Raw genomic sequence first — 26,794 nt, 5'->3', positions numbered from 1 at the left:
ATAAAAAAGTAAATTAAATTAAAAAGTGAATCACTTTAAAGAAAAAGATTGGCAGTCTAGGTAGTTAACTCTCACTGCTGTCTTGCCTCTACTGAGGGGTCTCTGTGGAGTGTTTTAAGAGAAGTTGTAAAGAGCACCCCCCCTCCCCCCACATTTCTTGGCCCAGGCTAAGCACCTACTGCAACATCTTGCAGCAGCTCAGGGCCTGACAGGGTGGGAGGAAGCCACTGCATGACAGGGTGGGAGGAAGCCACTGCCTGGATCTTGACTCTGGAGGGTTGCCCATGATGGGGCAGACTGCCTGTTGCAGTGGGGAGTCCCTCTTCATTACAGGGCAGGAGTGGGCACCTTCCTGCAATTGAGGATGAGACTGGAGGATTCCTTCCAGCATGTGGACACTACCCCATCCTTTGATTCTTACCTTCTCTCTCTTATGTCTCAAATGGCTGGCTCTGAGGTCCACTGGGACCTGTTGGGCCCTGACCAGCAGACAGCCTTGGCCTCCAGTCACCTATTCAGACATCTTCCTATGGCCTTTCTACAGCTCACTCTCCGCAGCCCATAAGCTCGATGGTCTCCTGACCCTCTATTTACCTTCTGGCATAGAAAAGTCTGGCCCCTCCCTCCCAGAGCCTCAGTTTCCCCATCTATAAATTATCTCTGATCTGTTCCAAGGTGAGGGATTGGCCAACCTCTGCCATATGCCTCAGTTTCCGCTGTGACACATTTTAACATCCCTTTCCTCACAGGAGCTATTGTGCCATCTTCCAGATGGAACAGCGGGACCTCCGATTTGCCCATGGGCAAGAACACCTGTCACAGGTCAGAGGTCAGGTAACCAATGAAACTCTGCCAAATGATGAGTATCTAAAGGTATGGGTAAGGTTTGGGAGGAGTGAAACCTCAACCTCTCAGACTCTCTATTAGGTCTGAGGCTCCGGACGTCCTGTCCCACACAGCGGGGATCCCACACAGCCTAGGGCAGCACCGGCTGGCCCGGGTTACCCAGCACCAAACTTCCGAGGGCTGGAGCTTGGGCCGCTCCGGAACAGGACTCTAGTCTCCCAGGTCCGACCCCTGCCTGTCTAGCCCCTCCGGATCCACCTCCCCCACCCAAGGCTGCTGTGACAAGGAAAGTTTAGAACAAAAGGCAGCGGGGGGGCGGGGCCGGGGTCGGGGCGGGCTCGGGGGCGGGGCAGAGGCTATAAGGGGCGGTGGCCCGGCGCGGCCCAGCAGGCTCAGCAGCCCCGGGGCGGATGGCACGGGCCGCCGGGCACCGAGGCGCGGACCCACGCGCACTCCTATTCCCTCTGCTGCTGTTGCTGCTTTTGCCGCCGCCGCTGCTAGCCCGGGCCAAGCCGCTGGTGAGTGCCAGCTACCAGCCTGCTGCTCATCCTGGAGGGAGGACCAAGCACGCCGACTGGGCCCACTAGCCAAGCTGGACCCATGGGGGAGCCCCGGGTGGCCTGGCGCGACTGGTACCTGAAACGTCTTCTGGGTCCCTGTGGGTGTATTAGTGAGCTTCCCGTCCCTGGAGGTATGCAAGTGGAACCTGCGCTGGGATCTCCAGGCTGGTGAGGCGGGACTCAGCGCTGGACTCACGCCCCCTCCCAACTTGGCAACCTGTTCCTGGAGTCCCAGCCGCGAATGCTGGGGTGTGTGTTGGGAAGGGCAGCGGAGGGAGTGGTTACAGGGCCCCCTATTCATCCCGGGAACAAAGCCGGCAGGTCCCAGGCAGTTGTCACCTTCCAGGTGTGTGGCCACTGAGAGCACGCCTCCAGGTGTGCAGTGGAAGGAAGATAAAGCAAGAGTTGGGGAGGGGAGAGACTCCTCTGGGGAAAATGGGGTGTAAATCTGGAGAATATGCCCCCCCTGGTCACCTTCATGAGGTAGGTTTGGGAGAATTGGAAGCAGAGTATGAGTGACAGTGACAATGTGTGTGATCATTCAGTGGGGGTCAGAAAGAAAGGGGGGTATGGAAAATGAGTGGGTGAGATCCTCAGAGAGTAAATGGATGGGGAGAGAAAGGAAAGGATAAAAAGTGTGTTTGGGAGAGGAGGAAAAAACCCAGGTAAGAGAGAAGCTGTGTGAAAAAAAGAGGGACTGTTGTGGGGATGATATCCTATGATGTGTCTCAATGGCACCAGTCACAGGGGTGAACAGGCAGGGCTTAGAGCCAGAGCCTGGACCACTTCAGACCCACAGGGTCCTGGGTACTTGATCCACTGGGGTGGGCAGCTGAGGCATCCAGATAGCTTGGGCACTGATAGGAGCAGGGGGATGTGACAGGCAGGCTTCTTGGGACTGATCCCTCTGTCAGCCACACTGACTTTGCCTGAACCAGTCTTGATGGTGCTGGCTATGAAAGTGGAGAGGATAGGAAGACAGGGTAGAATGGGTAGAGGGAAGATCTGTCTGGAGATCTTGCATCTTCCCCAGCCCTTCTCCATCCCTTAGAACTTGGAGTAGAATTGGGAATCATCCTGGGTAGCAATTGAACTCGTGGATTCAAGAATTGGAGAGATCTAGGTTTGAACCATGTGATCCTGAGTGAGTCCTCTTCCCCTTCAGAACCTCACCTGCTCCATCTGTAATGGAGGAGGGGGTAGGAGGAGTGATAGTGACTACTATTGAGGATTAAATAGGGTAATGTCAGGCACACTGAAGCCACTCTGTCATCTATAGCTGTCACTGTGATGCTTGTGCAGGGGTCAGCATTAGGGTTGGGGGCCAGGTGGAGTCTGAGCTGGATTGTTCTGTATTACTGCTGACATACTTGGAGCATTTGGGGTCACCTCCAATGTGTTTATTCCTAGGCTGCCTTCAGCAGGGCCAGAAGATTTCTGTAAATATTTATCTATCCCAGTTCCCAACTTTCAGGGAGGATTAAAGCCCTGCCTGCAACTCAGTGGGACAAAACTGCCTTCCTTCCTGGAACCAGCAGAGAGGTGGGGAAGGGGCCGATTAGGCAGAAGCATGAAAAAGATGATTCTGCCTGTCAAGTGGCTGTGTGCCTTGGGCAAGTTGCTTGGCCTCTCTGACCCTCAGATGGGTCTAATGTTTCATAGAATGGCCTGATAATGCTTTCTTGTCTTCCTCACAGCCCAACAAAGTGCTCTCTTCTCAAAATCACCTCCTACTGACAGCAGAAAGCATAGCTGTGCTTAATTAAACCAATTAGAAAGGAAACTGGGACCCAGAGAAGAATCCAACTGACCTGGCCTTACCCAGTAGTTTCCTAGTCTGAAGTCCTCCCTTATCTCCCCTCTACCATTTTGTGGATTAGAAGTTGACCCAGGCCCTGACCTTGAGTCTCTGAGCTCCACCAGAAGATTGGGTCAATCAAGAAATTGAGTGTGTCTGAGGCTGTGGGTTGGTGGCTGTCAGACCAGAGAAGGTTGTGGCAGAGTGAGCCAGGCACCTACCACAAGGAAGCCCACAGGAGCTAAGAATGAGGGAATGTACTAGAAGCAGAAATTTCTCAGGTATGTGAGTTTGGGAGATAAGCAAAGAGCTGGGGGTAGGAGTTGGAAGTACTGGAAAGGGGAAGACATGAGCCCCAGGTCTGAGACCAGCTCTTGCCTGACTTGCTTTGTGACTTTGAAAAAAAAAAGTCCTTGACCTCTCAGGGCTCTGGTTCATCTTCCACAAAAAGAGGTAACAGCAGATCCCCAAACTCCCCAGGGCTGTAGATAAGGCAACAGGTGGTCTCTGCCCACCAATACACCTCACAACTGGATCACAATAGTCCTGGGAGGATAGAAAATTTGGGGAGAATAGATTCCCGAGTATGGGAGGGAAGGAGGCCTCAGAGGCAGGGAATGGGGCCAGATGCTGCAGTGGGTATTACAGAAAGATGTCACTTAGCTCTTTGGTACCAACCTCCATTTGATGGATGGGGAAGTTGAGGCTGAAAGAAGAGTGACTTGTTTAGGGTTGTCTGGCCATGGACTTGGTTCCTCATGAGGGAAGGAGTGGAAGGGACAGGAGCAGGTATGGGAATGTGTACATCCATTATTCTCCCTTTCTTCATGGCTAGCTATACCAGGCCTCACTGGGCCACAGAGGAGAGAGATTTCTAGCATAAACAGAGCTGACAGGTTCAACTCTCGAATTGTTAGAGGTTCCCAGGGAGGTCCCCCACACCCCTGCTAGGCTTGAGAGAAGGAATCTATTTCTCCCCTAGGTAGACCAAGTGGGAGCAGGCCTTTGCAGTTAGTCACATGGACCTGGGGTCCACATCTTAAGTGTGAAACCTTGGATTGGTATCATTTCCATCTATGGTAGGGTGGGGGGAAGGTTCAATGAGCCCATATGTAGAGTGCCTGGGAAATAGCAAGTACTTAATAATCTCCCATTTTTCTGCTACTGAGTGAGGCTAGCCAGGGTTCCTCCTCCAGGGAACACATGACTCAACCCTCAAGAACAGAGTTGACAGCAAGGGAGGGGGCAGTTCATGAGCACAGAGGGTCCACTCCCTGCCAGCTGTTATCTGCTTCATTTCCTTGTTTGAGAAATAGGGAAGATGACAGTGGAGTTGGTAAGAGTTCCATCAGGAAATAAGAGCATGTCAATGCAGCTGTAGGCAGGGTCCTGGACCACCACAGTGATAAGTACTCATTAGCAGTAAACCCAGAGTCATCTGAGACCCACCGATTTGGTTGTGCTGTGCCAGGTAAATAAGTTCTGAAACTAGGAGAAAAATTGATCCAGGCTCTCATACCCAAAGCAGCTCCAAGTATTCCTGATGGTATAGAGGCCCCTTTCTGGGGCTGGGGTTGTGATTCAGTGGTAGAGCACTTGCCTAGCATGTGTGAGGCACTGGGTTCGATTCTCAGCACCACATATAAATAAGTTAATTCATTAAATACAGGTCCATCAACAACTAAAATAATATTAAAAAAAAAAAAGGCCCCTTTTTGATGGAGTGTTCTTGGGTATTAAATACTCAGTTCTGGAATGGCAAACTTGGAGAGCTGGTACCCTGATCCGAGCTTTGGGTGCCTGGAGCCTGGGAGTGCTGCCAGAGGCTGAGGCTGAGGGCGGAGCCTGAGTAGCCAGGCTCCCACCCCAAATATGGCTGTTGGGAGGTTGCAGCTGCTTTAGTCAGACAGGCCCAGACCAGACAGGTGCTGAGTGTCTCAACAAACAACACAGCTTCATCCTCTCCTCCAGTCAGAAAATAGACCTGTCTTTTGTGCAATGTTTAGAGCCAGGCCTTTTCCTTTGGCCTGGGGCACCAAGGTCTTCATCTGGCCATCATGTCCTTGCTGGGTGACCTTGCAGGGTCTCCATCTTCTCTGGGTTTCTGCTTTTCTCATGCATAAGAACTGTGACTTCTGCCATGGAGACTTTCAGAGAGTGAGAGGATGCAGTTCAGGTCAGAATTGCTCTCTGTGGTCTTGGGGCTTTGGCACAGTTGGGCTGGGTACAGGTATGTGGTTGCTTCCACCCTTATTGCATGAAAGGGATAGGGAGATCACATATCTAGCTCTCACTGTGTGCCCAAACCTGGCAGGGTGTAAGCAAAACCATCTCTGCTAGAAATCAGATGTCAGGGGGACTGGAAATATAATTCAGTGATAGAGCACATGAATGTGAGGCCCTGAATTCAATCCCCAACACTACCAAAAAAAAAAAAAATGGAAATCAGACATAAGTTACCAGGTGCCCTTCCCAGGCATCCAGGTCTCTGCTTAGTGCTCTATACCCATCATCTTATTTCATCTTTAGATCAACACTGAAGGGGGGATTATCATCCCCATTTGTCAGTTAAACAAATGAAGGTCACAATGCAGTGATGCTGGAGAGAGAGGAGGGGTCATCCTGGGCAGGAGAAAAGACAGAACCTAATCACATAACAGGATAAGGTGTATCTTTGCTCAGTTGATACCAGAAGACAGGGAGGTAGAAATCAGTTTGCTGGGGCAGGGAGCAGCATTGTGGGGGAGCAGGAGTTTGCCTAGTATTTCCTTAGGACCTTTTTGGGTTCTATTCCACCTATAAATGGAGAGTGTAGTTAGTGACTCATAGGCTTATGATCCCCCAAATTCAGTGTGCTCCCATGCAGACTTCATTGACCTGAGCAGCTGGGGGGTTGGAAACAGGCAGCTCGGGCTCTCTAGGAAGGGAGGATGAGAAAGCTTGATGTCTTGGAACAAGATGTCAGGAAATCACACAATCAGCCAGGGCCAAAGGGCTCTGCTATGTGCCAACACCCCTCCCAGCCCCTCACTCTTCCTAGTGACACTGTGCACAGGTGCTGTACGTGGCTGTGCTGAGGAGCCTCACCTGTAACCATGGGCCATGAGGACCTGAGGTCTGACCTGGCCCTTGCATCCTCTTTCTTGCCAAGGATACCCACCACCACCACCCTGTGAGGAGAGGACCACAGAATAGACATGCAGCTCTGCCTAGTAGCCTGGTACCTGCCCTGGCCACCCAGGAGACCCTCCCACCTGCCAGTGGCCCCAGACCTCCTCGATGTGGTGTGCCTGACCCACCAGATGTGCTGAGTGCCCGCAATCGACAGAAGCGCTTTGTGTTGTCTGGAGGACGCTGGGAGAAGACAGACCTCACCTACAGGTAGAGGCCAGTGGCCGCCACAGCAGGACTGTGTGTTCATGTGAGAGCCTGTTATCCTCATACCTGCTTCACAAGACACACACCAGGACTAGATCTACATAGTTAACAGATCAGTTTGCCCACTGACCCCAGTCATCCTTGGATCAAAACCCTGACACCCCAGTTTAGACACAGACACACACAAACTGATACCCTCCCACTGAACAGGGGTGAGTCATCTGTCATTCCCCCAAACAGTCTCAGCACATGCCAGGCAGGCCTTACTGGGGACCTGTAAAGGCCAGGCCTGAGACTCCATGGTGAATGAGACAGAGACACAGCCGGGTTCTCCCTAGAAGGTGGTTGTGCAAATCTACCCTCATGACTTGGCCCTCATGCAGGTGGAAAACATGGTGAGCAGGGACAGTAATAGCAGGCTCCTCAATGGGTGAAATGGAAGGCCTCTGGGCAGGTAATAGTGAGTTGAGATTTAGCCTGAGAGAGAATGATCTATTGACATACTGCATTGGAGCTGAGACTGTGGAGGCCTTGGGAATTTCCTGGGTGGGGCACTGGGAACCAAGACAGAGCTCAAAAGGCAGGGTCTTCCCATAGTGAGCAGCATTGGCAGGTCTTGGGACTCTCATTTTTGTATTATTTACACCAAATGTAGACGCTTGTATATATCTAAGTACTCTCAAACCTGTATAAAGATGTACCCATATGGCCAAGGGGACCAGCTGGTTGCACCTAAGGCCCAGAGCACACCCACCCACTGAGAATCCAGGGGCAATTCTCCGCTCCTCAGGCATCAGGAGCTTCTCTGCCCCAGGCCCAGGCCCCTCCACCTCCCCCCAGGATCCTCCGGTTCCCATGGCAGCTGGTACGGGAGCAGGTACGGCAGACGGTGGCAAAGGCCCTACAGGTATGGAGTGAGGTGACACCACTTACCTTCACCGAGGTTCATGAGGGCCGTGCTGACATCATGATTGACTTCACCAGGTGAGCCAGCAGCATAGGACCCCTCTGGGAACAAATCCTACTGCCAGCAGCCACTGACTCTACCCCCACCTACCCACAGGTACTGGCATGGGGACAACTTGCCATTCGATGGGCCTGGAGGTATCCTGGCCCATGCCTTCTTCCCCAAAACCCACCGAGAAGGGGATGTCCACTTCGACTATGATGAGACCTGGACTATTGGGGACAACCAGGGTATGGGCTGGAGACCCATTTTCCAGATGGGGCAACTGGAGAACAGAGAGAATGGGCACATACCAAGGACCCAAGCACAGGCCCAGAGGTTTAGTAACTGTTGACTGAAGGTGGGGGGTTACTAATCTACCTCCCTTTTCCAGGCACAGACCTGCTGCAAGTGGCAGCTCACGAATTTGGCCACGTGTTGGGGCTGCAACACACGACAGCAGCTAAAGCCCTTATGTCCCCTTTCTACACCTTCCGCTACCCACTGAGCCTTAGCCCAGATGACCGCAGGGGCATCCAGCACCTATATGGCCAGCCCCGGCTGGCCCCCACCTCCCAGGCCCCAGCCCTGGGCCCCCAGGCTGGGATAGACAACAATGAGATTGCACCACTGGAGGTGAGGCTCAGGAGGGTAGGGAGTCAGGAGGTGAGACCCTGTTGGCCTCTGAAGCTCCAGTATGGACTCTTTTCTGATCCCTCTCTCTTGCTACAGCCGGAAGTTCCACCTGATGCCTGTGAGGCCTCCTTTGATGCAGTTTCCACCATCCGGGGAGAGCTTTTCTTCTTCAAGGCAGGCTTTGTATGGAGGTTGCGTAGCGGCAGGCTGCAGCCTGGGTACCCTGCATTGGCTTCTCGCCATTGGCAGGGACTACCAAACCCTGTAGATGCTGCCTTTGAGGATGCTCAAGGCCACATTTGGTTCTTCCAAGGTGAGTATAGATTGGGCAGGGCAGTCAGCTCAAGTGACCTCCTATCATCAGGAATGTCATGGTCAAGGGTAGCAGCACACAACGCTCCAGAGACATAATTGGCAGGGAGATGATACCCAGAAGACTCAGGCCAAGATAGCATGACTCACTCATCAAGCATAGCTGACAGGCTCCCAAAGAAGTTAGTGGTTGAGAACAGAGTAGCACTGAAAGTATTACACACGCATGTTTGTGCATTCAACCCTCAAAGCCACCATGTGAGGTGGAGTTCTAGGGATGAGGCCCCTGGGACTCATAGGTGATGAAGTGACTTACTTGAAGGCACAGCTTGGAAAAGGCAGAGGAGGAATTTGATCCAGGCCGGGTGACCCTGAAGCCTATGCTTTCAACCCTCAACTAGCAGAGATGAGCCTGGAGTGCTCCAGGTGGCAGGATTTCATAAACAAAAGCATAGAATGGGAAACTCCCTGTGGATTCCAAGGCAGCCAGGACCTGCTCTGACAGGGCTGGGTTCCAGGGAGTGGTCAGCAGGCATTTGTGACAGGCAACTAAATGCTGGGAGATAGAGCAGGAACCCAGGTAGCCCTCTGCTGATTAGAATAACCTTCACCACTTGCTCCTTAAAGAGTCTTCACTCCCTGCTTATCCCAGCTCATTCCAACATCCCTCTGGGGCTAGGAATGCTGGGAAGACACCATTGGCTCATATATTTTATGGACAAGGAAACTGAGGCTGGCAGACTTATGTGGTGGTGACCTAGAAGGTACACAGCAATTGGGTGTGGCCACAGTAGCTTGATAGCTCCTTGCCGCCTTCCCTCTCCACAGGTGCTCAGTACTGGGTGTATGATGGTGAGAAGCCAGTCCTGGGTCCTGCACCCCTCTCAGAGCTGGGCCTGGTGGGATCCCCAGTCCATGCTGCCTTGGTCTGGGGTCCTGAGAAGAACAAGATCTACTTCTTCCGAGGTGGGGACTACTGGCGTTTCCATCCCAACATCCGGCGAGTGGACAATCCTGTGCCACGTCGGGTTACTGACTGGCGAGGGGTGCCTTCTGAGATTGACGCTGCCTTCCAGGATGCTGATGGTGTGTTGTGGGTAGAGTAGCTGGTGGGAGGTGGGTGCAGCAGTTGCATCTCCCACCTGGTGGTGGTTGAGCCTCACATCCTCTTTAGGAGGCCCAGCTTTTTATCACACGTTCTTTGTCTACCTCAAAATTCTCCCCTCCTGGTGGTCAGCCATTGCTAGACCCTGTGTTGCAGATGAAGAGACTGAGTACCAGAGAGGTGCAAGGACTTGCCAGATCCCTTGGTCACAGCTGGTAAACTGGGGTAGGGGATGTAGCCCAGTGGTAGAGCACTTGCCTACCTGTGCAAGGCCCGGAGTTTGATCCTTAGTACTGCAAAATGAATGAATGAATGAATGATTACTGTAAACTGAGAGTGAAGAATGCTCTAGGCATAATGCCAAGCTCCTTGCATGTCTCTTGCAATTCTCAGATCAGCCCTTGGATATAACACCTCTTATGAACCCACTTCCAGAGAGGCAAAGAGACTCAGGCAATGAGGTCCCTAACCAGGGTCACTCATATAAAGTGTAGTCAGGACTCTAATCCTAACCACTGGGAAACACCCAGCAGAGGACTAGATCCAGATTAAAACTCAAAGCCTAGTGCTATTTCATTTGACTGCCCTCTTTACTTCTTTTCTCTCACACATGGGGACCCAGTGGGACAGCTGCCTTGGGTTGGCCTCAGGCTCTGAAACTCCAGGATGCCTCTCTGTAGTCTGGTTGGTACATGAAGAAGTAGGGTAACCAGGTAGGTGAGAGGAGCAGGACAGGTAGGAATTGGGTTCTGAGGCTCTCGGCACCTGTCAGGCTGGTGGTCAGCCTGGACCACCCATTGTGAAGGTGGAAGCATTCCCTGGAGGGAAAGGAAGTTCTGAAGAAAGGCTGACCCTGGAGCCTACAGGTTTCAAGGAACTTAACATTATCCAAGGCCTGCCTACACAGCCTTTCCCATGCACATACTTGAGCACAGCCTGACAGGCAGACAAAGGGACCTCATTCTGCTTGCCCAGGGCTGATCTTCTTTTCTCTTTAGGCTATGCGTACTTCCTGCGTGGCCGACTCTACTGGAAGTTTGATCCTGTGAAGGTGAAGGCTCTGGAGGGCTTCCCCCGTCTAGTGGGCCCTGACTTCTTCAGCTGTGCTGAGACTGCCAACACTTTCCACTGATGCCTTCAGGGGCTCTGACTCCTGCCAGCCAAAGCCACTTATATCAGGATATAGACCCACAGCCATATTTGTGGCTCTGGGTTCCAGACATGGGTCAGTTGTGTTTACTCAGGGGGGTGGGGTGGGGGTGCAACCACCATGACAACTGCAGGGAAGCGCCATGCAGGTCATGGTCACCTGCCAGCAACTGTCTCAGACTGGGCAAGGGGGCATTACTTAAGAGTGAGGGAGATCTTGGGGCTGGCTATGCCTGACCTGTGCAGGCCAGGTCAAACCTGGCTGCCCGACGTCTCCATCTCTGCCCCTCAGGGTAGGACCTCAGCAGAAATGGGGGAACTATAGCATCCTCACTCAATGCCTGCCTGTCAGGCTGTGCCCAAGTACAGGAGATTCCTGCAGGGTTCTGGTGCTGAAACTGGGGGTGCCGGGAGCTCTGTGGCCTTCTACCCTGGCCAACGAACTAAGCCTTGGGGCGGGGCCTTTTCCTAAGAAGTCAGCTCTGGGTAGATGCTTGGATCTGGATGCCTTCTGGTTGGTGAGTCAAGCAATCTGTTCTCCAGGATGCAGGCCAAAAGGTCTAGTCAGCTGGGGAGGGGGCTGCTTTCTCCTGGAGACCACAAGCCTTAGAGGCCCCAACATACCTCAATCCTATCCCTGGTCAGGTTGTCCTGAAGCCCTCATCCAATTACTGGTATCTTCCAAAGTCATGTAAATGTGTGTACAGTGTACAAAGTTTTGTTTGTTTGTTTCTTTTTTACTAAGGACTATCATTAAACACGATTATTTTCTAATTGCCTGACTGCTCTCTTTGTGACAGTGTTCCTTTGTGTTGTCCCCTTCCTTGGGGCTGGGCACAATGCTCAGGGCTCCTTCTTGCTCCATTCCTCTATCACATTTGGAAGAACACTTGCAGTGGCTTCTTAACTAGTTCCCTGCTTCCCCACTCACGCCCGCACTTCAGGCTCCAAAATGGCAGTCATTTTATCTAATCATGCCACAACCCACTCCTAAAATACTTTAGTTCCCACTGCTGTGAAAACACAGAACAAAACTCATGGTTACCTCGGCCCTCCCCAGTTTTCCAGCATCTCCTTTTGTTGTTTTCCAGTCCCTCTTGTTTTCCTCATAGTAGCACCTTTACAGCAGCAATTTTATTACACTGAACTGTATAAAACCGCCACCAGTGGGCTGTTTTTAACTTACTGCATTGTTAACCAGCTAGATGGGTTGCTTTGACACTTTCTTAGTGTTGCTCCTACCCCTTGGGGCTGCAAGTGCTACAGGACAGAACCCCAGGGCAGGGCTGGACTTGTAGCACAAAGCACAGAGCTAAGGAGGGAATGGAGGTGTACCTCCCCTCCAACACTCATTTAATGCACCAGCCAAACCAAATAACACCTGGGTCTTTGACTATTGCCAAACTCCAAAGCCTTTGCCCAACCCAGCCCCCACCATTGTTGCCATTCTCCCCATTCCGCCCATTCCCAACGCCAGAGGAACAGCTGTGGGCATAAACTGGAATATCTATTCCTATAATCCTTTTTATCTGCTTACTGCACTGTGTTTTCCGGGTGGGGAAACTGAGGATTCGGCCTAGGGTCACGAAACATGCCCAGACTCTCGGGTTTCTAGATGTAGCTCTGTCTTCCTCCGGGTCTTCAGGCCTCACTTCCTTTCTTTACCCCTGGGCTGAATGCCAGTCCTGGCTGTGAGACTTGGAAAGTCACCGCCTGACTCAGGGCCTTAGTAGCTATTTCTGTTCGTGAGAAGCTTTCGTCCACACCAGACTTGGGAAACATCCTAGAATGGAGGAAAAACTGGTCGTGGTTCCTTTAAGGGGTTTGCGGGAACGCGCCGATCTTTTGTTTGGGCGGCGGCGCGCGCGTCAGCGTCAACGCCCGCGCTTGCGCACTAAGGGCGGCCTGGTCATCTTCAGTGGCGGCAGCTGAGGAGCCCGGTGGTGGCGCGAGCGCCTGCCCGGCCCGCCCTTCCCCTCCAGGCCCCGGTTCCCCTTGGCTCGGCGCGCCCTGGCCCGACCCTAGCCTATCTGATCCTTCACATCCCGGCTCCGGCCGCTCGCCTCCGCCGCCGCAATGATGATGATGGCACTGAGTAAGACCTTCGGGCAAAAGCCCGTCAAGTTCCAGCTGGAGGACGACGGCGAATTCTACATGATCGGCTCTGAGGTAGCCCGCGGCGCGTTCTTGCCCTCCCCGGCCCCGGTCCCGCGGGAGCCCCGGGGCGGGTCTGTGCGCCGGGAGCGCGCGTCTCCATTCATCGCGGCGGCGGCGGCGGCGGCGGCGGGCGGGCGGGCGGGCGGGCGCGTGCTTGGGGCTGCGGGGCGTGGTCTGGTGGGCGTGGCCGGGACGGCGCACACTTGATCTGGGTAAACTTACCCATTTCGGTCATCCCTGACGCAACTTGATGCCAGGGATTAGGGTGCCACTGGACTAGCACTGAGTTGGTATAGCTCCAGCCCGACGCCAAGGAATGGGATGTTATGTTAGCCATTGTGGCTCCTGGGGGCGGAGTGGCTGCACCACTATCTTTGAACCTTTTGAGATGTTGGAAATCTCAGGGTCACTCCTCTTATTGCTCCATACGAGGTCCTGAGGTTCTGAAATCTCGGGTTGTAAACCTGAGGCCTAAAAAGGGCCCATCCCCTTTGTGTTCGTTGCCTCTGAGGTGGGCGGTGGAGGTGTTTTGACCTTTGTTTACTGAAGAAACAGGTTGGGAGAAGGATGTTTGCTTTGAGGTGGATAAGGCCCCAGTTCTTGGAATTAGATCTTTTAGCAATTCAGAAGCAGTTCACGCGTTGGATATCTGTGAACTGATCCTGAATTATCAGAAGGGAAAAATCTTAAGGCAATCCTTAACTAGAAGTGGCAGGGCTTTGTTGAATCAGCTGGACGACTGACTTTAGGGAAACCCTACAACTGGCCCTTCAGAGGGGGTTTGTACTGAGTATATATTTTTTGCAGATTGTGTACAACTAACCCTTTTAGTTTTCACAGCAATCCTCAACTGTTTTATGTTCCTTTTTTTAAAAAAAATAAGATGGGGGGCATCTCCCTATGTTGCTCAGACTTGCCTAGAACTCAAGATCCTGCTGCCTCAGCCATCAGAGTAGCTGAGATTAGATATGCAGTACCATGCCCAGCTCTTTATATTCTTTTTTAAAAATTGTGGATATAAAATTCATGTGTGCAAATATCAAGCAGTAGAGTCTTGTGTAAGGAGGTAAGTGCCAACTCTGGAAAGCTAAAGTCATTACAGAATGCCAAAGATTACCTCTCCTTGCGGCAGTTTTCAGTATCATACATGAACGTTTCATTCATGTTGTTAAATTTTTATTTTTTTGACAATTGAACAGTGTGAGAATGAAGCTTCCTACTGGTCATGCTAAGGTTTTCAGGACACCCCCATAATTCCTGTTGTAGCTGTATCAATTTATGAGACCACTGTTGTCTCATCAGAACTTTAGTGTTCCCATTTTTCACCAGTTCTTTAATAAAACAAAAAGGGCAGGATGCAATAAACTTTACATGTTGTCACTTTAAATGCTGCTGTTTCAAGAAGGCTGTGCTGAGGACATGGAGTCACTGCCTATCCATCTCCCACAGCTCAGAATGGTCCTCATCAGCCAGTAGGTATCTATATAAATGCATAATGTAAAAGGCAGTTGAGTTTCAGTATATCATATTGGGCAGATTGTTTAAAGAAACCTTTACCTGATCTAATACATGAAAAAGAAATCTGTTCGGCCTGGACTCTGAGGTTTGTTTTTTTTTGTTTTTTTTTTTGTTTTTTTGGTATCGGAGATTGAATCCAGGGACACTTAACCATTGAGCTACATCCTTATCCCTTTTTATATTTGTATATTGAGACAGGGTCTCACTAAATTGCATAGGGCCTGAGCCACTGGTATTGCAGGTGTGGGCCACCTCTCTTGGAGGAGGGTGGTTCTTTTGAAGGAAAGTTCTCCTTTATCTGATGGAGCAATTGAGAAGCAGCATGTGGCCAGGTGGGTAGACCCACTGGAGGCTTAGTTATAGCCCTGCTGTGTTTCCATGTCACTTTTCGTTCTTTTCTTCCTTTATTCTTTCTTTGGGTATCCAACCCAGGACTTTGTGCATGCTAAGCACATGCTCTAACACTGAGCTCTATCCCCAGCTGGTATCATTTTTCTCACATGTATAATGAGAATGCTTAGACTAGGTGGGTCTCTAAGAATCAACCCCAAATGCATTTTAGGTTCTAGAAAGCTGACTTCAGTTTTCTCTTTCAGCCCCTTCCCACCTGGCCTTTCCTGTTAAATGAGAATAATCATTCTGAGACCCAAATGGAGAGGCAGTTTACTCTTGGATCCAACTAAACAGTCATCAGATCTTTGGAGTTTAGGGAAAGGTTCAGGGATATAGTGCTCTTTTCCAGTAGATTCTGTGATAATATTAGTCCTTAGCTCCCTTCCCCTTGGAAAACAGGCACTATATTCAGAGAAGTAGGCTGGCCAGAGCAATACAGATGGTGCCTCTGTGGGACATTGTGGAGCTGCTATCAGTGTTTGCAGTTGCTGTGGGTATATGCGACTGTTCTCGCACCATCTACAGGCAGCTAGCTATATCAAACCAGAGTCATAGAGGTAGAGTACCCTAAGAAATCTCAAGTCCAGCATCTTCATTTTACGTTTAGGAATCCTGGATCCACAGAGTGCAAAGCCTGGTTCAGGGCAAAGCCAGGAAGGCAAACCTCTCATATCCTCAGTTCTGAAGGGACTGTGGGAGGGGTCTAGGATCTGAGAGTCCTACAGATCCTTGAAGGTAATCACAGGGACCAGTGTTGTCAATATATTTAAAAAAAATTTTTTTTTTAGTTGTCGATGGACCTTTTTTTTATTTATTTATATGTGGTGCTGAGAATGGAACCCAGTGCCTCACACATGCTAGGCAAGCGCTCTACCACTGAGCCACAACCCCAGCCCTGTCAACATTTTCAAAAACCCAATGGAATCTATACTTTTACCCTTGGATGGTAACAGTACACATGCCAAATAGCAACAAGGTATCTGTGCTCTCTGTATGGCACCCGAGGGACTCACTGTGTCTTTCCCTTCTCATGGTGTTTAGGAGCCCTGATTGTTGATCTTTCCTTTATAAAGAATGGAGAAATTTACTTTTACTAAATTAATCTATGCTATTCTGGGTAGATAGAATGAAAGAAATAATAGAAGTGAACCTTTGTGGGGCAAAGTTCAGTTGCTGAACATATGATTTTTAGGACAATTGAAACTAGCACCTGGTACCCCCATCTGTCGCTGTCCTCTACAATGTGACTCTGAAGCCATTGTTTCTGAAAAATTGAGACCGTGGTGTGTCTTTCCACAAACTTTAGGACTTAGCTTTCTTTTCATGAAGAAAGTCATACTTTCTGTATGTGGTACAAACTGAAGCTATTGTTTGGGGAAGTAATGATTTTTATGGCAGTTTGGTGATTGTCAATAAGAGATTTTTAACTCTGGAAAATTCCTTTGGTATCCTCAGTTTGGGTTTTGTTACTAAACAAAGCAACACGGACCATGGGGAAATTATCCTGCATCTGTCTAAAATTAAAAGACTTTTTCTGTGTTTATTACATCGTAAAAATATCAAAGTCTGCTTCTTAAGATAAAAGAAGGTCAAAGAAGCTTTGCATTTATGGAAAGTGCCAGAGATCCTTATTCTAAAATCACATCACCATGAACTTCTTGCTAAGCTCTGGGGTCTTCTTACTAAGCTCTAGGGGCCTCCCTTGTAGACATCTGGTCAGACCCTTTGGAACTTGGTTCTGTTGTCAGCATGCACAGATGCAGGCCAGATGTGCACTGCTGTTGAACCCTTGATGTCAGCAGAATGTGTTTTATTGCTGCTGAAAGCCTGGCGCCTGGGGTTTGCCTGAAGACCTGTTTGTTGGACACTCAATCCAGCAGATCTTCTCCAGCAGGACCCTCCCCTTCTACATGGAGATGTGACCCTCATAATAAGCCTTCTTGCTTTACCTCATAGGTGGGAAACTACCTCCGTATGTTCCGAGGTTCTCTGTACAAGAGATACCCCTCGCTCTGGAGGCGTCTAGCCACTGTGGAAGAGAGGAAGAAAATAGTTGCATCGTCACATGGTAAAAAAACAAAACCTAACACTAAGGGTGCGTCTTCACGAGGGTTTGTAAACCTGTTTCAAAACCACTCGCTTATGTCATGAAGATAAAACGTTTTCACTCCAGTGTCTTCACTGCAGCCTTGACCTTAGTCAAGCAGGGAGCATCCCAGGGGCAGGGCTGCCCTGCAAGCACATGCGCAGCTCAGGTGAGAGTGCAGCTCAGAGAGCTTTGGTTATCCATTGTCAGTTTTTTCCCACTGGGCCTGTGGGGGTTGAGGGATCAGGGCTGGGACAGTAGCAGGTGCTGTGAAGACATGTTGGTCTCAAAACGTTTTAGGAATGCTGAGATGCTCTGCCATCTGCCGTGGGCGTGTTGCCATAGTCATCCTCCATGCAGCCCTAGTGGCGGGTGGTGGCCCCAGCCCCCACTCCCCTCTGAGGCTTTCACTGCTTGCCTTCCAGAGCACATCCATCCCATAGCACTTCATTCCCCCAACAGTCAGTGTGCTAAGCTCGTGTGCATGTCTCTGTTCAATGTGGCCTGCCATGTGCTTGGTGCTTACTAGGTGAGCTGCCTGACACTAGTGAAAGTAGCATGCTTTGGGCCATGGCAGCTCTGTGAAGGGCAAATATGCTTTTTAGCCATTCTGGGTGCTCCACTGGAAGACACATCCACAAGGACATTGGATGCAGTGTGCCAAACTGCTTCCCATTTGGCAATGGTGCCTTGTAGAGAGCTGCCCTGAGCCTGGGTGTGTGCATGTGTATGTGTGCATGTGTGAGGGGCACCTGTGTGTGTGTGTGTGTGTGTGTGTGTGTGTGTGTGTGTTTTGCTTTGCAGTCTGTCCTGTTTGGTTGTGTCTGTAGGTACTGCTGTGGTTTTGTCCACTGTGGGCACATTCAGGGTTCTTTTAACGCAGGAGCCAGAGCTGCTTTGTATTTGCTGTTATAACATTTCCACTCATTTGCTTAAAACAGTTTCCTTGTGTTCCCTCTGCCCCATGTGGAGCATCAGTCACTAATGCAGTGACTTCCTAGCTTTGCTTTTCCCTCTGCAAGTCCCTGGTAAAATCTTGGTGATGCTTCTGCCTTGTGCTTTGGACATACCTTCCCCATAACCTATTGATTCCAGGAGAAACCAGACTGGGCCCACATACAGGTAGCAGCTCTAGACCAAGGTTCCCTAGAGGAGTTAGAGGTCAAGTTGCCTAGAATCTGTCCCGCTTTCCAGATAGCATGACCATACTTGCTTGGGGACAGAAATTTCTGTTTGGTGTGAAGCAGCTCTTTCCAATTCTCTGGGCTCTTGTTTTAAAAGAAAAGTGTTCTTCATCTTTCATTCCATCTCCCCACCTTGCTTCGTGCTGTGAATTGTGGTGGTGTCATACCTCTTCCCACTGGGGTGTTACTCTGGAGCCTTCTGAGTCCCTGAGCTTTATTGTAGCCCCTAGTGCTGCCTGCAGCTGCCTCAAGCACTTCCTTTGCCCCTGAGCTAGTGCTCTGGGAAAAATTAGTCCAAATCAATCCCAGTGAAGGCTTTACTCAGTAGGACTTCTAAATAAAGCCCTCCATCCAGATTGCCCGTTTGGAAGAGGCCAGCATTCAGCAGTAGTAAGTTTGACACCTTGCTTTTCCCACCTCCTGCATGCGAGGACCTTAATGTGCTGTCTCCAGTTGGCTGGCTGCTGCTTGCTGCCACTGCCAACAGGGTGACCACAGTGGTGTCTCTCCACTTACAGATCATGGATATACCACTCTGGCCACCAGTGTGACTCTGTTAAAAGCCTCAGAGGTAGAAGAGATCCTGGATGGCAATGATGAGAAGTACAAGGCTGTGTCAATCAGCACAGAGCCTCCCACATACCTCAGGTAATGTGCTCCTGACCCAAGTGTATGCCAGTGACACCTGCGGGGATTTTTCTCAAACTCAAGAACAGGTTGGAGTGAAGTTGAACTGAAATATCTTTCAATACTTTATCCACTAAGCAAACAGTTGTCTAAGTTTCTTCTTTGTCTTTGGACTTCCTAAGAAGTATAGACCAAGTCTTGAATTCTGGTAGAGTGATTAGGAATACTTTGAAAGTGGGATTCATTTGCCAGAAAAACAGTGGCTCAGATAAACTCACACACACACACACACACACACACACACACACACACAAACAATGTATTTGAATGTGTAAAAACAGAATCTTTACAGAGACAATTTAAAAGGCCAAGTAATTGGAAATTTACCATATTTTATTTAGTCTATACATCCAGAATTAGTTTTTTAAAAATTTTGGATACTCCACTTTTTTAAAAATTTATTTATTTATTTATTTATTTATTTATTTATTTATTTATTTATTCGTGGTGCTGGGATTGAAACCAAGGCCAGCGAGTACATGCCCTACCACTGAACTATATGCCCCCTAACCTCCAATAGATAAAGAAAGGATGGTTGAGACCTGGAAATACAAGAGGTAAACAAACACCAGAAGATCGTTTGTCCTCATAGATATTGTTATGTTTTTGGGTGCTAAGAATTGAATCTAGGCCCTCATGCTAAGCATATGCTCTGAGTTATATCCTCAGACATTAATGTATAACTTTAAAAATTCAAATTAAAAAAAAAAAAACAACTACCAAAATAAAGAATTGGGACAATTGTGTTAGAGCTGGCAACACTTGCGTGTTGGAGATAGCTCTAAAGATGAGTATAAGCTTTATAATGTCCCAAACCTTTTTTTTTTTTTTTTTTTTGCTGGTTCATTAGTTTCTCCCTGGGAATTTGTCCTAGGAAAATAATTTAAGAGAACAAAATAGGGAACTGGGGTTGTGGCTCAGTGATAGAGCACTTGCCTAGCATGTGTGAGGCCCTGGGTTTGATTCTCAGCACCACATATAAATAAATAAAACAAAATAAAGGTCTATGGACAATTAAAAAAATATTTTAAAAAGAACAAAATTAATAAATAAATTCATTATATGTATAGAGATGTTCTTTGGAGAGTTGTGAATAATAACTATGGAACCATTCAGTGACCAGTTTTAGGGAAGGGCCCAGTATTAGAAGCTGCAGTCTCTTGAATGGGCTAGAATGTTACCTTTACCAGTCATGATTAAGTAGACTCTTCAGCCATCTTAGAAATGGTTCACTTGAGTAAGACATGCAGAATATAAGATCGTACCTACTTATTTTATGCTTCCTTCTCTCAAGAGAAAATGTATTTATATACACAAAAACAACACTAGAAGGAAAAAGGATTTTTGTTCAGAATGATGTGGTTGTGGAAAATCATTTCTGTGTAGATTTTCTCTCAACTCTGTTATTGAATTGTTTTTGATTCTCCCCAAGAAAAGTGGCATGCATCCAGTCTGGCTAGTTTTGTAGACGTGTGCTCGGCAGATTCTTGTTCCCTCAAGGGATGTTGTAGGAACATAAAGATGGCTAGAACTTACCAGGAAGTCATAGAAGGAAATTATGTACATATGGCGGCACTTTTAAGTTTGTACGTGTCAGCTGGAAACCTTTTATGGGGTGGTAAACACAGTCTTGATGATCATGTCATATGAGGACCAGCTGAGTGAGTAGAATCCTCTTAGCCTGGAGGTCAGGATGACAGGGGTAAGGGATGGCAGAGGTTCAAGGGAAGCAGCTTTGACTGACTCCACACTACTCAGTCAACCTGACAAGGGTCCTGACAGCCTCCTCGCCTCATTGCTGGACAGTTTGGGCAGAGGCTAAATGCCCCCTCATGGGGCCCTTGGGAAGATTTTGCATGAGGAGCAAGGTCGGAGTTCATGACTTAAGAGTCTCACATTCTGTGTATGACCTAGTCTGGTCTTTTGTTTTAGTTTTAGGGTTTTTTTTTTGTTTGTTTGTTTAAATTTGTTATGTCTGTGATGTGTAACATAACTTGCATTGTCTAGTTAAGCTGACTGGGAACTAAATTCCTCCCTGCTCCCACCCACACTCAAGGGGTGATCCCAGACCTCAGCATTGGAAGCATAAGTGGCCCCACCTTTAGAAAAAAAAGCAAGTTAAAGGGCTCAGGACCTAGGCAGACCTTGGCTGCTGCCTGTGCCTTCCATCACCCATAGAAGGGAAAAAGGTTTTTGTGCTACTTCCCCCAGGTTGCTCCTTAGTGAGTATTGTCAGGTGGTTGTCATCACTTGCTGTGGACTGAAATGGTTATCGCAGCCATTTGTGTAGACATAAAGGTGTTAATAGGGATATAAGGTGAATGACAAACTATCATTGCCCTCTTGTTGCTTACCCTGCTAGGGAAGGTGAATACACAAGGCACTCTTAAGAACCTGAGTACTCTCATCTGTCTAACCCAGCACTGGAGCTTCAGTGTAAAACACCTTTGGGAATTTTCTCAGTTGTAAAAGCACCTGGATTTCAGAGAAAAGAGTGAGCCCTTTATGGAACGTGGGTTATTTAAATTACCTTGGGTGTCACTTTCTGAAAGGTGTTTACCAATCCATTGTTTCACCTTGACTACTCTATATGCTCAGAGGCCAGAAGCCTTGCCTAGTCCATCTCAGGATGGCTAGCACATCTTAAGACACAGTCTGTTGCGCACAAGGCTGTGGTCCCAGTTACTTGGAAGGCTGAGGAAAGAGGCTGAGGTGGGAGGATTACTTGAGCCTGGGAGGGCCAGCTGGTGCAACATTAGTGAGACTGTCTTAAAAAATCACAGATTGATCATATCCCTCCCTTCTAACCCTGAGGACTTTTAGCCATTTAAGAGTAAGTCAGTTTCTCCCAGAACTCTTGAGACCCTGTAATGGGGGTGTCTCTGTCCAGCCTCCACCCCTCCTTTGAGTGCTCATAGAGCTCTCATCCCTACTGCTACTGTACTTTGTCTTAAAAACTCTTTCCTCCCCACAATGAACCCCTGACTCAGTGTTTAAAGCTCCTCTACAGTGTCCACTCCTCTGGAAAGTGTCCCCTTTGTGTCCATTCCCATAATCAGGGACATGCTCTGTGGGAACAGAGCCTAGCATGTAGCCATAGCTATGGGTTAGCACCAACTCATGTTCTGGGCTGTGTCTAATGCTCCTTTGCACCCTTCCCCTTGTCTAGGTGCTGGTGAAGGCCTGAGGAACAGCCCTGGAGAGTCAGGGCATATAGACATCCTCCACAGGAGCCTGGAGCCTGGCAGCAGTATAGCAGGTGTCCATGAGTAGAAGACTGTGGGCGTAATTGATCTCCTAGTCTGACAGGGGTGGGGTGCTCTTTCCTGTGTCTCTCCAGGGAACAGAAGGCCAAGAGGAACAGCCAGTGGGTACCCACTTTGCCCAATAGCTCCCATCATCTGGATGCTGTGCCATGTTCCACCACCATCAATAGGAACCGCATGGGCCGGGACAAGAAGAGAACTTTCCCCCTTTGGTGAGGAAGTACTGCCATGTAGATTACATGGCTGTTTCTCAGTGACTTTTAGTCCCCTTTCCAGAGCATACTCTGTTGTGACATTGTGTTTTTCCCTCATGCTACATTGTTGCCTCCTACTCCGAGAAAGACTATCTCCCCCTGATCTCAGGCCTTGGACCTGACTTTCCCCACACTCCCTGGATCTCCCTGCTTTGATCATTTTTCTCCTCATTTCTCCAGCATCTCAGTCATCTTCCCAGGGGTTCAGTCCTTTCCTCTGCCATCCATTTTTTATAAGCTGGGCAAGCCAATCTTTTGTCCATGTGATTCCTGTTATATCAGTTCCCTGTGACTGCTAAAACTAACCACCACTAACTGGGTGATTTAAAGCAGCACAGGTTTTATTCTTTTGCAGTTCTATAAGCCAAGAATCTAAAATCATTTCATTGGGCCCAAATCAAGGTTTGGGCAGTGCTGTGTTCCCTTTGGAGATTCCAGGGGCAAATCTGTTCCTTGTCTCTTCTGGCTCTGGTGGTGATCATTTCTTTGCTTGTGACCACATTACTTCAGTTTTGCCTTCCTGGTCACATGGCTTCTCCCTTAATGTGTGGGAAAGGTCCCTCTGTTTCTTCTTAGAAGGACACTGTGATATAATGTAGAACCCAGCTGGATAATCTCTTAGGATCCTTCACTTAGTCGCATCTGCAATTTCCTTTTTTGGGCCACATAAGGTAATGATCACAGGTTTTAGAGATTAGGACATAGATACCTTGGGGAACATCTTGCAGGCTTCTATCTTCATTTTTTGTCTCTGAGGCCCATACCTCCCCTGACCACTATCCTCATGTTGTTAGCCAGGCACTTGGTACCTGCAAACTACTCTGTCATGAGACTTGTTTTCCATCTTTTCCCTTGCTTAGGCCAAAAACCTTGTATTCTTTCTCTTCTCCTTCCTTTTTCTCACACCACAAATCTAGTCTTTGCAGATTATTTGCACAAACCTCTGAGTTTTTGGAATCAGGTCACCCTTGACCAGCTTCCTGTCAGGTCTCAGGGGTACTTCAACAGCCCCTCCTTGTCTCCTTGTTGCATTTTCAACTCTGCAGTCAACATGGACCTCTGTTTGGGCAGATTTTGTCACTCCTGAAAAAATCTTCCAGACTCCCAATCTCACTCAGAGCAGAGGCAGGGGTTCACTTGGGGGCTACCTGGTCTGGTGGTGATGGTAATACTACTGTGTTATGCTCTGTGTCACTCACCCTGCCTTAGAACCATCAGCATCCTTGCTGCTCTCAAATGACCAAGGTCTGTCCCCTGCAATTTATTCTGCTGGACCTCACTTACAGCAGCATTTCCGAGGCTCATCCTCACCCCCCATCCCCGCCTCCCACATTCCCTTCTTCTTCCTTTCTTTCCTACCTACCTTCACTTCTCTCTTCCTTCCTTCCCCTTCCCTTCCACCTCTTACTTGTCATCTACCTTTTTCAAGTGGGCACTCCAGCATTCCTACCCATTTCCCTGTCTGGGTTTCCCAGAGCATTCGTGCCTCGCAGTCAGGAGTGTTTTCCTCATTTGTCATCTATTTCCCTAGCTGAAGGCAGTTCACAGTCATCTCCATTTTCAGAAGACAACTTAGACTTCCCCTCTACCCTGTCACCAGTGTGCCTGCACTGTCTCTTCTCTCTTTATCTTCCTAAAATACATGACTTCCTTGCTCAGAATCCTCCTGGGGCTCCCTCAGAGCAAGGGCCAGATTTCACATCATGAGATGGAGAACTGTGATCACTTCAACACCCATCAGCTTTGTGTTGTTCCCCAGGACTACTCCCCCATGTGATATCTCTCTGCCTTCGGCGGTCTTTTTGCTGCTCCCTTCACAATTCCTCCATTCTCCTCTCTCTTGGTTATTGCTTGGGCATTTCTTCTTCTGGAAATGCCTTTCTCCTTTTCCATAGTTTTATTTGAATATCCTACCTATTTGGGACTTAAATCTCCCACCAAAATATATTTAGACCTAGTTCCACTTCCCAGGTCAGCAGTTTCCTGTCCCTTCCCTCTGCATCCATGAAATGTTCAGCATTGTCTGCAGACAGGCTGACCCTTGTCATTTATGTCCCCTCCTGTCCCTATTAGGTTCTGGCCTTGGGACTGCTGCTGGACTCACTCATCTGTGCTGCCTCAGTGTTAGGTGAAGGTGCTTATAAGAAGTGGTCTTTCCCCTCCAACCACACTTACAATGACCCAACAGTGCAGAGTGAAGCAAAAATTCACATCCCTGCAACTGCAGGCACAAGGATGCATGGTGCCCTAGCTGACTGGTGCTGCCATTTTACTTTCAGCTTTGATGATCATGACCCAGCTGTAATCCATGAGAATGCATCCCAGCCTGAGGTTCTGGTGCCCATCCGGCTGGACATGGAGATTGATGGGCAGAAGCTGCGGGATGCTTTTACTTGGAACATGAATGGTATGTGGGTGGTTGGTTTGGGCAGAACCTTATGTGCAAATGACTCCTTTTCCCATCAGGTGGATTCTGGGCCTGACATTCACAGCATTGTGGCATTGTTCTTAAAGGTGTGATTTCTGGGTTCATCCTGGTTCTGCCGTAGTACCCTGTTCCTTGTGGTTTGAGCATGTGTCGTAGGCTGTTTTCTGTTGCTGTAACAAAATATCTGAGAGTGGTAATTATTAAGAAAAGAGGTTTACTTTGGCTCATGGTTCTGGAAGCTGGCATGTCAAAGATCAGGCAACTATATCAGTTTCCAGTGAGGGCTTCATGCTGTTTCAACTCATGGCAGTACAAGTGGAGGTATGTGAAAGAGACAAAACAAGGGGTGCTTTATAACAACTCACTCTTGTAGTAACAAACCAGTCCCACAATAGTGAGAACTCACTAGAAAAAGGTAGTCCATTGGTGAGGGTTCCACTTTTATGACCCAAGTACCTCCCACCAGGTCCCACCCCCACAACCCTACTGCATTGAGGACCAAGCCTCAACATGAGTTCTAGTGAATATAAACCATATTCAAACTGTAGCAGTAAATGAACTTCAAGCTCCTTTACCAGGTGAGGTTGGGTTGCTAAAGGGCCCTGGCATGACAGACTGTCAGTCCCCAAATGACAAAGATGCTACTCAAACCAGGTTTAGACACCTGGCCCTCCCCACACCTTCCCTTCACCTCTGTTCACCACCCTACTCTTTCACAAAGTCACATGTGTGTTCTTATGTCTGTCTGCTCACCTCTTCAGATATCCTTAAGTTGTGGGCAGATGCCAGATCTTCTTTGGGGCTCTGCTGTCCCAACATATCTCTTGGTATAAATGTAGTCAGGTTAAGAGGGTACATGTCCTAGAGTGTTTAGGGTGCTTCTCCCATCTAAGAAGGAAGATTCTGTATGTGTTTATTTTCTTCTTTATTTTTTTCCTAAATTTGTCAGACTTTTTTGTTTTTTCCTTTTGATACTGGGGATCAAACCTAGGACCTCCTATATGCTAGGAAAATGCTCTGCCTCTGAGCTAAACCCCAGCCCTTTCGTCAGGTGTTTTAAAATAATCATATTACATATATTCAGACAAGAAGCAGTGAGTATCATTTTTAAGTGGATAAAAGTTTAAAATCACCAGGATCTCATTATTATTATTTTTAGTTTTGCCTTCTCTCTTTTGGTCACTTCCACATGCATATATTAACATAGTTGATTTACAGTGTAAGTATTGGAATTTTCAGGTTTTGTTTTGTTTCCTCACTTATAATGACCTTCCTTGTTTCCTTTGTCTTCATAATTGGTGCAGAATTTTCTATTGAGTTGAGGTGTCTTACTTTCCTGAAACTCCCCTGCTATAGATGTTTCCATGGCAGATAGCATATTCACTTATGGCATTTCTCTCCCAGAGGGGATTTCCTAAGGAGAGTATGAGTGGTTTTTGATATCTGGCTGTTATAAGCTTTCTGAAAGGATCGGGTTGCTTCCTTTGGTCATTCCCAGACATTTGACATGCCAGAACTGAGTTCAAGGGCCTGTGCCCAGCCCTGGGAATAAGCCTTGAGAGCCAAGTACCTATCTTCCAAAGCCCACAGGTTGTCTAGTGAGAGAGGACATTGGTGAGGGAGGACATTGGTGAGAGGTTCCAGGAGATTGTATTGAGTGTAAATGGTACAGGTACATATCACTGATGACTCCTCCGCATAAAGATAGGGCAGCCCATGAGTACTAGGCCATTGCTGGTACTACACCTCCCCCATTGCCTTTGCTGAGTTTCCTGCTTATCTCAGCTGGCCCTTGTCATAGTTTATATTAGTCAGCTTCCCATTACTACAATAAAACCTAGATAATCAACTTATAAAGAGAAAATATTTATTTTGGCTCACAGTTTAGAGGTTTCAGTCCATAATTGGTTGACCTTATTGTTTTGGGCCTCTGGTGGCACATCATGCCTGATAGAGCTAAAGCCACTCACCTTGTGACTCAGAAGCAAAAGAAAAAGGATGAGATCAGGGTCCCACAATCCATTCTGAGGTCATACTCCCCACAATCTAAAAACTTCCCATTGCCCCGCACCTCCTATTTTTTTACATTTT

The 26,794-nt window shown here is 48.5% G+C and overlaps 2 protein-coding genes across 3 annotated transcripts in view; both read left to right on the top strand.

Annotated features, from left to right (window-relative positions):
• Positions 1-1,228: 1,228 nt before the first annotated feature.
• Mmp11 (matrix metallopeptidase 11) lies at positions 1,229-11,498 on the top strand. Its single transcript, XM_047561230.1, has 8 exons — positions 1,229-1,364; positions 6,356-6,585; positions 7,423-7,566; positions 7,646-7,779; positions 7,923-8,164; positions 8,261-8,477; positions 9,305-9,562; positions 10,580-11,498. Exons 1-8 carry the CDS (start codon positions 1,257-1,259, stop codon positions 10,711-10,713), a joined length of 1,467 nt encoding a protein of 488 aa, XP_047417186.1. The 5' UTR covers positions 1,229-1,256; the 3' UTR covers positions 10,714-11,498.
• A 1,122-nt stretch (positions 11,499-12,620) lies between these two features.
• The window catches only part of Smarcb1 (SWI/SNF related, matrix associated, actin dependent regulator of chromatin, subfamily b, member 1), a 31,924-nt gene continuing 17,750 nt past the window's right edge, over positions 12,621-26,794 (top strand). The window contains exons 1-5 of one of the 2 annotated variants that reach the window (XM_047560798.1): positions 12,621-12,899; positions 16,755-16,866; positions 18,587-18,716; positions 22,096-22,233; positions 24,555-24,682. In XM_047560798.1, the coding sequence (XP_047416754.1) occupies positions 12,807-12,899; positions 16,755-16,866; positions 18,587-18,716; positions 22,096-22,233; positions 24,555-24,682 (601 nt within the window). In that variant the 5' untranslated portion in view covers positions 12,621-12,806. Of the gene's footprint in view, positions 12,900-16,754; positions 16,894-18,586; positions 18,717-22,095; positions 22,234-24,554; positions 24,683-26,794 lie in introns of both variants that reach the window. The other variant, XM_047560797.1, reaches the window with a different exon arrangement.

The sequence above is a fragment of the Sciurus carolinensis genome, chromosome 8 (genome assembly GCF_902686445.1).
Source record: "Sciurus carolinensis chromosome 8, mSciCar1.2, whole genome shotgun sequence".
NCBI lineage: Eukaryota > Metazoa > Chordata > Mammalia > Rodentia > Sciuridae > Sciurus > Sciurus carolinensis.
Note: the sequence above shows the minus strand (reverse complement) of the source record. Positions and strands in the feature narration are given on the sequence as shown.

What these genes read in the sequence shown, in the direction of transcription:
- Mmp11 (XM_047561230.1), top strand. Translation starts at nt 1,257, where the DNA reads ATGGCACGGGCCGCCGGGCACCGAGGCGCGGACCCACGCGCACTCCTA. An exon ending in AAGACAGACCTCACCTACAG is followed by an intron (nt 6,586 to 7,422) that starts GTAGAGGCCAGT and finishes ACCTCCCCCCAG; the next exon opens with GATCCTCCGGTTCCCATGGC. An exon ending in CCACATTTGGTTCTTCCAAG is followed by an intron (nt 8,478 to 9,304) that starts GTGAGTATAGAT and finishes CCCTCTCCACAG; the next exon opens with GTGCTCAGTACTGGGTGTAT.